At 45.2% G+C, this 9864-nt stretch overlaps 1 protein-coding gene across 6 annotated transcripts in view; it reads left to right on the top strand.

The window, feature by feature from the left end:
- The first annotated feature begins 5476 nt into the window (after window positions 1–5476).
- atp11c (ATPase phospholipid transporting 11C) overlaps window positions 5477–9864 on the top strand; it is a 68910-nt gene continuing 64522 nt past the window's right edge. For all 6 annotated transcript variants that reach the window (XM_061233747.1, XM_061233748.1, XM_061233745.1 and 3 more), the window contains exon 1: window positions 5477–5990. In XM_061233747.1, the coding sequence (XP_061089731.1) occupies window positions 5967–5990 (24 nt within the window). In that variant the 5' untranslated portion in view covers window positions 5477–5966. The remainder of the gene's footprint in view (window positions 5991–9864) is intronic.

The following is a 9864-nucleotide window of genomic DNA, read 5'->3' as shown; positions in this document are numbered from 1 at the left end:
CAATGCTTTTAATTATTAAAACCACATTTCGTTTATCTCCACGCCTGAATGAGTCAAGAGTTACTCAAGCGATATTTGGAAATGCAGTATAAAATTAACTCAACTTAAAGTTGAGGTCGAAGCCCATTACGGGTTGACTGGGTTCTTCTTTTGTAATACTCGTTATTGAGCTGCCATCGTGTGGACATAATGTGAATTGCTACCGGCCAATTTTCAGCTGTGGGCTTTTCTGAGGTCCACAGTGAGCGATCATAGCAATGTGCGTCTTTTTCACGTTTGGGCGAGGAACTTAAGCACTTTTCCGGCATTTAATTTCGTTTATTATCAGCAAGAGCCTATAAATATCCGATATGCTCTTTAACCGCATGTACACTGTTTGATGTTTTGTGTACACAGCCATTAAAAAAAGACATATGTATTTGTCCCAAATGTTCGCTGGAACTTTCATTTAACACAACAACAACAAAAAAACGTTTATTTATTAAAATATTATTTAAAAATGAAATGTTATTTATTTATTTCTATGTTTGTTTGTTTGATTGTTTGTTTGTTATTTGCCAGAACATAGTGGCGGAGTTTAAATGTTTGATGAATGGAATAGCAGGTCGTACATTTGAACTAGCTTCCAGTGTGTTTCAATTAGCCTATTAAGATTACGTAACTTTTGAGTTTAGGCTATAACGCGTAAGATCGGGAGATGGTGTTTTGAGTCGGAGCTTGAGGAGACAAGTGTGTCCTATGTGTGGCCAGACATCAAAACGATGGGCGGTGTATAATAGACGACTTATTTAAAGCAAAATGACGAAACTTTTCAAATTAGGACAGTGTATATTAACGATGAAGCAAAATGGATGATCTTCGTTGAAATGTCGTGTAATAGGTTCCTCTTCTGGGTCCACCTTTTGAATCAGGTAAATCACATCGGAATGAAGACTTCGTATGCGTATATTTCCATAGATTCCTTCTTCAGAAATATTCTGGAAAACTCTTTGTAGGTTTTGTCGTCATACTATTGTGTACCTCAGTTACTACAGTTATGAACCTTAAACGTCACCCTACTATGTCGGCTAATCTGCCTGTTCGATTATTATTCGTTAATAATAATTGGAGCTAGCGATCGTTGCATGATGTGAAACCACACGAGGGCGCGATAAGCTCGTGTATTAACGCTTCACAAATTCGAATGCAGAAGCAATGGTATCCAGTTCAATTTAAGCTACAAATATATTTCGTGAAAGAATTCAGTAATTTCAAGTAACTATAGTAATCTTTGCAGACATGAGAGAGATTTCTTGTTTACATGTAATAGTGATCACTTACACAGATCCACGTGATAGCATATCTGGTTTAAGTGCATTGCATAAACATTTCCAGTCATAGAAAAAAAAAAAAAAATCCGTATATTTAAAACAGTATTTTGTAAGAAGCACAAAAAACACATAGTAGCTGTTAGTAGAACAAAATGTCCAAGTGATTTCTGCCGACAGTATACGGAAGGTCTACTCTCTAGTGACAGATTAAAATTGCCTAGACACACATCAAACCGAGGCACACTGGGATAGTGTGATAAACTCGTCTTGTGTGGAAAAAAATATTTTTGTTATTGTGTAGATTTCCCTTCTTGAACAAAGATGAGAAGACATTTGAACTGATTCCTGATGTTGTTAAACTAATTTTATTCAGTGCACATGTTTTTACTTTAAAAAGTAGGGTGGTACGTACGTAAGTAGTATTCTCGTAACATTCCCTCGTGTTTGTCTACGGGCTCTGGTCTGGCTCGTTACCAGCCTGTAACTATACGAAAGAAAATACTTTTTGAAATGAATAATTTCTTTTGAAATGTTCATGTTTGATTATATCAATATGTAGCCTACCCAATGTTGCCCTCGACGTGTCTGCTTCTAACATTTTGGAAAATTGAAAAGCAAATAACCCTTGATAGATGCCAAGGAATTGGTGATAAACAGAAAGCACAAATACTGCAGTAAAGAAGAAAGAGCCGGATGTGGAAGGGAAGGAAGATGTGATTCAGCCCAAGGACATGCTGAGGACTCCATTTTCTCTACATTCTCTCTGCCTAAATGCCACACAGCTCCATTGTTTTTAGTTGCACAGAATCTCTCAAGGCTACCACCAACAGCATGTCCACAGAGACATGGGTCAGAGTGGGTGGCACTCAGATGTATTGTCATAATAATGGTTAAATGGTTGGCATTTATATAGCGCCTTTATCCAAAGCACTGTACAATTGATGCTTCTCATTCACCCATTCATACACACACTGACCGTGATTGGCTGCCATGCAAGGCACCGACCAGCTCGTCAGGAGCATTTGGGGGTTAGGTGTCTTGCTCAGGGACACTTCGACACAGCCCGGGCGGGGGATCAAACCGGTAACCCTCCGACAGCCAGACGACTGCTCTTACTGCCTGAGCCATGCCGCCCCACATAATGACATGATGTTATAATGTTATAAGATGTCAAATCTGCTGAAAGCTTAAAATGTAGGCTTTTGTTGTTACGCCGGGGGGAACAGAGGAACCAAAAGCAGACAGGGGTGAAGGAAAAAAAGGCCGATTTAATTGCAACAGCAGGGGCAGACAGGGAGGAGTCAAAAAACAGGCCAGGGTCAAAAACCAGGGGGGCAAGGGCAAGGGCAAGGGCAAGGGCAAGGAAACAAGGAGGCTAGAACTGGGGGAAGGAATAAAGGGCTCAGGACAAGAAAACAGGACAACACGTACTAGCAGCGTGCAATTGAAAAGGACAGGTATAAATACACAGGGGAATGAGACAAACTAGGTGGGGCATGGGAGTGAGGGCGGTCTAACAAATAAACATCAGGTGAGACACATGAAAGGGTAATAGCACAATAACGAGGGGGAAACGAAAATGCGGACTGCATTCATCACAATGACACACATCTAGTACAAACGGCTCCGGACTAGGGAGTAGACAATTTGCAGAGAATCAGGAGATGCAGAGATACAGAGAGACAGGTGCGAATACTTCGCTGAAACTAAGCAAGTAATCAGTGATAGAATAGGGAGGCGGAGTTACAGAACAGAATTGAAACTGGAGATGCGTTAGTAAGTTAGTTAAGTGATTTAAATACAAATACCCACAACTAGTGAATGTTAGTTTGTTAGTTTGACAAACATATTAGTGTGTTAGTATAATTAGTACTGTACAATTTCTAAGTTAGTTGAGATTAGTATGTTAGTGCTATGTACAAACATGAAATGGAGAGAAAGCAGGAATTAAGGAATGCAAGATTGGAAGGAAGGTTGAACCCCGGAACTACCGTGAACACCCGGATAGTGGGGCACACAGACAGGGGAGTGACTGGGCTAGTAAACATTCAGACTCAGACATCACAGGGGAAGACGAGTGCAAAGACTAATGAATATAAACAGAATACCAGAAAAATGAAAAATAATAAATTACAATAATAACCAAGCCGGAGTACTCGGAGGAAACCCACACAAACACGGGGAGAACATACAAACTCTGCAAAGGGAGGTCCCGGCCAAGGGAGATTCGAACCCAGGACCTCCTTGCTGTGAGGCGGCAGTGCTACCCATTGCACCATCCGTGCCACCCTGACTACAAACAGAGAAAATAAAATATTAAATCAGAAAAAGCTGAAGCTGATTCCAAATTTTGAATGGTAGTTTATATATCCATACCGCAAGGTCACATGTTTCAGCCAAGGAATTGCACATAGGAACTACACTCACTGAGCATTTTATTAGGTAGATCAGCTTGTTACTGCAAATATGTAATATGCCTTTCATGTGGCAGCAACTAAATGGTCAAAAGGTTCAGCTGTTTTTCAGACCAAATGTCAGAATGGGGAAGAAATGCAAGCTAAGTGACTTTGACCATGGAATGATTGTTGGTGCCAGACAGGGTGGTTTGAATAGCTCAGAAACTGCTGATCTCCTGGGATTTTCATGCACAAAAGTCTCTAGAGTTTCCAGAGAATGGTGCTAAAAACAAAAAAGTAGCAGTTCTACGGGCAAAATGCCTTGTTAATGAGAAAGGTCAGTGGAGAATGACTGGAAGGTGACAGTAATGCAAATAACCACACATTACGATAGTGGTATGCAGAAGAGCATCTCTGAACACACAACACATCAAACTGGATAGGCTACAGCAGCAGATGACTTAATAAGTCTAAAAGGTAAGTTTAATAAATACCTAATAAAGTGCTCACTGGGTGTATACTGTAAAACTATTTTACTGATTCAATGGACCATGTCATCCCGCTATGCCAAGTTTGAAACCAATACATGTGGATGTACTGAGTGAATGAAAAGTCTCAGTTTGGGGACTAATTCGTTATTGTAAAAAAAGAGTTAATAAATCATTATCTTGAACCTCAACAAGTGTGTACATGATTTGGAGTGCATTCATCAAATACAATAATTATAGATTATAAGGCTAAAGATTACTGCAGAAATTGTAAATAAAACTAAAAGGTCATAAATCCTATTAATGCAATTCCTGAATTCTCCATAAATCCTGAAATATTTTCAAATGAACCAAAACTTCTGAGGTGAGTAGTGATTTATGTCGATACCAGAGTATAACACTGATGTGACACTAGATGGCGCTATAGCAGCGAGTTTACTTTTTCTTTCGTTTCACGAACAATATTGCCTTGAGGACTCGCATAGTCTGCCATAGGGGATTTTCCACCGAACCGATCATTTAATAAAACACTAAATTGTCTAGTTGGCTTATCGATATAAATGATGCATGCGTAACCTTCGCAACAAACTATTATGAATAAATAATTCAGCAATGGAAAACAGATGGTGTAGCCAAAAAGGCCCAGTAGGTCCTGGTGAAGTGACGTATCCTTTAATTTAGAATCAAATCCTGACTGCACCAGCGGTGAGGGTGGCTGGGTGTCACACCCAGGACAGACCTTAAATAGCCCCAGCACTGCCCAGAGACGTGCCGGTGACCCGGCTGGGCTGACGGGTTGCTGAGGGAGCAGTGGGCTGGCGGCTCTCGGCAGCCAGGAGGATGCTTGTGCGCGAGTCCTCCTGAATGAACACGGGACACAACAAGCAATCGTTCAAGCCAACCATGTTCTTTTTTTTATTTTTTTATTTTTTTTTGGTGAATCCATAACTTTCATTATTTGTGCCAGGACGAGTCATAATGTGCACATATTTTAAACACTATGCTGGCTTAGAGTTTATCAATATAGACTTGTGTAGAGGTATGCAGGTGTTTTGATTATTTTAGCATGTGTTTCACTTTTATTGAACGACAATGGCGTGCCTAAAAGTAAACTGCAAAAGAAGTACAAACCTTCAGACGAAACAGAGCATCGATGTTGGAGAAAAAGGCGTTGGCGTACTATTTTCAATTAAAACTTCATTTCCCATGAAGCAACGAGGTCGTTACCGCACCTTCAAGAGGTGGAGCTTCTAAATCAGCGCTGGGAAAGAATGAAATTGTTTGACAGGGAGAGAGGGGTGGAGGGGGCGGCGGAGGGAAACGTCTGATTTCTGCTAGTTTAGAATCTAAATTTAAGTTACTTTTGTTTGTACGTCGCAATTGTTGTGTGGTCTGTAGTGGAGTAGAGACGTGCGTACGACGGACCGTCTTTGGAAGCGCAGCAACAGGGCACAGAGCAGGATGCGACGGTTGTAAGCCCGTGAATAGGGAAGCAATGCTGGCGATGTACACCGCAACGCGGAAAATATTAAGGAGAATACGAGCGCGTAGGAGGGTCTGAATCTTCACTAAACGTAAAATGGATGAAATGTTGCATGCGTTCCCGCTTTCATTCAATTCAGCTATCGGCATAGAATAGTATAGATGGCTAGTTTACTCGCAAGTTAAATGCAAAGTTGCACACAACCTCTCCTGCCGACTGAAACAAAAGGAACGAGCAGTTCGCCTGCTAGCGTCTTCATACCAAAGAAGACAAGACGCAAAACTGCGATATGATGCGAAGACTTAACCGTTTGGTATGTATGGGTACATATGTCACTGTCAGTACTTCTGAATTGTTAATGTTATGGTCACAGATTTTGGGAGCTTGAAAATATCTCAACACTTAGCTGTGGTTGCCAAGTAGTTCACTGGCAGCAGTATAATTTGCAGAAGGTACTACTAGCTAAGTGGCTAACTTAGACAAATAGCCTGCTACCTAGATGACAAGGTATGGCACTGTTGCTTTGATTAATATTTGTTACGGTAGTCAAAACAAACGGCCATTTTACAAATATTAAGTTGTGTCTTATTTGCTAGCTATATTTTGTCTTTCATAACGTCATATTGTATGTGGCTTCAACATTCTTCAATATCGTGACTTCATATTTTCAGTAGGCAGCTAACGGTTGACCAACATAGCTTGGTAGGTAGCGGCAAGCAAGCTAACTGGTTGCACACCGCTAAGCGAACCTCGAAATTGTGTCGCCTGGTAGTAGCTGGCAGCTTCGGAACTTCCTGGTACAGCGCACGCGTTGCCAATTTGTCTCCCTGGGCCTCACGGTTGTTATTGATTTCCCAATTTCGGCAGTTTTAGTGAGACTTTCTATTAAGCCGTGACTAGACTAATGACAAAGTTATTTGCTGGGTTGTCCGCTTGTGTCTGAAATTGGGAGTAGCGCCGAAGTCGTCCATGCATTCAATCGAACGGACGAGAATGCCTTTTCTCTCGAGTTCAATATTTAATTTACTAATGCATCTCATTAATTGTTGCCACCGTCAGTACTGGACCTGTCATTTCGGCTTATCGTGCAGGACGTCTTATTACACTGAGATAAAGACTGCAAATGCAAGACGTCTTCATTCAGGCCAAAAGACTATATATACTACTACGTACACCGCGCGCGACGTTGCGAGGAGCGTCCCGTCCTGGCCAGTCGGTGCGCTGGATGTTTCTCGTGCTTTCTGGGGCCTCTCGGAATGATGGAAGGGTGTAGCGAGCTTCTCATGCATATTTATACGCTATATCCCGACCCCACTGCCAGACAAGAAGCGAAATACATTTCGCAGTGAATATAGCGTACGTCCAAAGCATGTGGCCATTGCCGGGGTCACAATACCACTGGCTGAAGGTGGTCTTGGCGCCTGTTACAAAAATCATACCGCGTTTTTAAGTAGCAAGTAACACTCGTGTGAGGCATCAGCGTCTGTCATTTTTGTTCTTGGTGCAGTTATCTCAGACTGTAAACACAGTGCAACCGCCCCCGCCATGCCTGCCTGCACCAGAAGGTTTACTACACTCTGTAGGGTTTCTGCTGTTTGATCATTTACTGCATCATTTCCTCATAGTGACTTAATTCGCCCTTTTATAATTTGCATTTTTATAACAGGCACCTCACATCTATAGTAAGATTACAGATTATGACATGCACAACCTATTCATTCTTCCAGTTAAGGGGCGGGGAAATGGTTTGGAAAAAAAACTCATTGCCTGCAGCAATTGAGTGCCTAGTCTATGACATCAATGACATCGTAAAGTCAACTCTCCTGTCGGGAACCGAGTTGCAAGGTGTTTTGCCCCCCTGAAACGGGTGTTTTGCCCCCTGAAACGGGTGTGTTTTTAAGCCAGGCTTGAAGCCGGCTGAAGGAGCCTGGTTACTGTGCTTCAGGTAGGCGGTGCTGCCCGTTCCTGGCGGTTGACCCGGCTCTGCTGGGACCGCGGGATTGGCGTGGCGGACCTTGGTGTCTGCTCCCCTGCCGGCAGGCACGTACGTGCGCTGCAAGGCGGTGTAGGGTCAGCGGTAAATGCCAGGGTTCCTTTCAGGGAGGGCTAGCAGGGCGGCACAGGAACAACAGGCCAATTCCACTTCCACAGGCATGTTCTGTTATGTCCTGACCTAGTTCGGTGGAGATCTGTCCGTTGATATTTTAGGAGACCGTTTCAGTGTGGTTTTGCACCATGTCCGGTTGCACTGGAACAACTGTAGGCCACTCTTCCTGCCTTTGTCTTTTCTTCCTCTTCCACTGCCATTATCCCTCAATAAAAATAATTTCCCGCATAGTTTGTTTTTTAAAATTCTTTGAAATGAATTACGAGCGATCAGAAAACGTATTGTTGTCTTACTCCGCTTTTGTGTCGTTTTCTTTGAGTCTACCTGTAATTTCCCAGTCTACCTGTATTTGGTGTTTTGCGCGAGGGAGATGTAAAGATTGCGGACTCTGTGCTGTGAGGAGAAAGAAAGGGGAAGATGAAATTCGTGGCGGCGCTGTGATGTTGCCTTCCCAGAGCAGCTTGGCCGTGGCTGTTTGAAGTCTGCCCCCGAGGAGATCTGAAGCCAGGCCTCGGGGAGTTCACTGCGTGCGTGTGTCCGCTAACCGCCTTCCTGTTTGATGTGTGCGAGTCTCTCTCGTGTGCTCTCTCTCGCACTCTCTCTCTTTTTCCCTGTCTCTCCTCTCTCTGTTTCTGTCTCTTGTGCTGTCACTCACTCTCTCTTCTCCTGTCTCCTCTCACTCTCCCTCTCCCTCTCCCTCTCCCTCTCCCTCTCCCTCTCCCTCTCCCTCTCCCTCTCTCTCTCTCTCTCTCTCTCACTCACATTCTCTCTTCTCCTGTCTCCTCTCACTCTCTCTCACTCACACTCTCTCTTCTCCTGTCCTCTCTCTCTCTCACTCTCACTCTCACTCTCACTCTCACTCTCACTCTCTCTCTCTCTCTCTCTCTCACTCTCTCTCTCTCTCTCTCTCTCTCTCTCACTCTCTCACTCACACTCTCCTCTCACTCTCCCTCTGTGTCTCTCTCTCTCTCTCAGTCTCTCTCTCTCTCTCTCTCTCTCTCTCTCTCACACTCTCTCTTCTCCTGTCTCCTCTCACTCTCCCTCTCTCTCAGTCCTTTGAGTTGCTAGGCTGGGGCAGTCTCTGGTTATTTTTAGTCTGATCCCGGCTCCTTGAAGTGGTTTCCCATCCTCTCAGAATGCAGGGCCACGCCTCCTCCTCCTGCTCCCTCTCCTGCGTCCAGGTCGACGCGCGGCCCGAGTCGGGCTGCTATCTCCAACCCCCCCCCCCCCCATGCCCCCCCGGCTGCTAACTGGCCCGGCCGTCGGAGCGGGGTGGTGTGGGACGGGCTGCCACAGTCCGAAACGCTCCCGGTACGGGACTGTGTGTCCGACGGGCTCCCACAGTCCGAAACGCTCCCGGTACGGGACTGTGTGTCCGACGGGCTGCCAGAGTCCAAAACGCTCCCGGTACGGGACTGTGTGTCCGACGGGCTCCCACAGTCCGAAACGCTCCCGGTACGGGACTGTGTGTCCGACGGGCTCCCACAGTCCGAAACGCTCCCGGGAACAGAAACGTGTCCGCTGGGACACCTGCTCTCCCTGCAGCCCTTCCCGAGGCCTCGAACCCACAGCCCGCGGCTAGTGCGGGTCTCACTGCGGCCCACTGTTGGCTTTCACCTCCATCGTTTACAGTGACCGGGCGGCACGGATGGTGCAGTGGGTAGCACTGCCGCCTCACAGCAAGGAGGTCCTGGGTTCGAATCCCCGTCGGCCGGGGCCTCTCTGTGTGGAGTTTGCATGTTCTCCCCATGTTTGTGTGGGTTTCCTCCTGGTACTCCGGTTTCCTCCCACAGTCCAAAGACATGCAGGTCAGGCTGATTGGAGAGTCTAAATTGCCCGTGGGTATGAGTGTGTGAGTGAATGGTGTGTGTGCCCTGCGATAGACTGGCGACCTGTCCAGGGTGTATTCCTGCCTTTCGCCCAATGTATGCTGGGATAGGCTCCAGCCCCCCCCTGCGACCCTGTTCAGGATAAGCGGGTTAAGATAACGGATGGACGGATGTTTACAGTGTTTGGGTTGGCGTTGTGTAATCGGTGTCACGACTGCCTGTCCCGCGCCCGTGAGGAACCGCGCATGACC

The sequence above is a fragment of the Conger conger genome, chromosome 3, assembly GCF_963514075.1.
Source record: "Conger conger chromosome 3, fConCon1.1, whole genome shotgun sequence".
NCBI lineage: Eukaryota > Metazoa > Chordata > Actinopteri > Anguilliformes > Congridae > Conger > Conger conger.
Note: the sequence above shows the minus strand (reverse complement) of the source record. Positions and strands in the feature narration are given on the sequence as shown.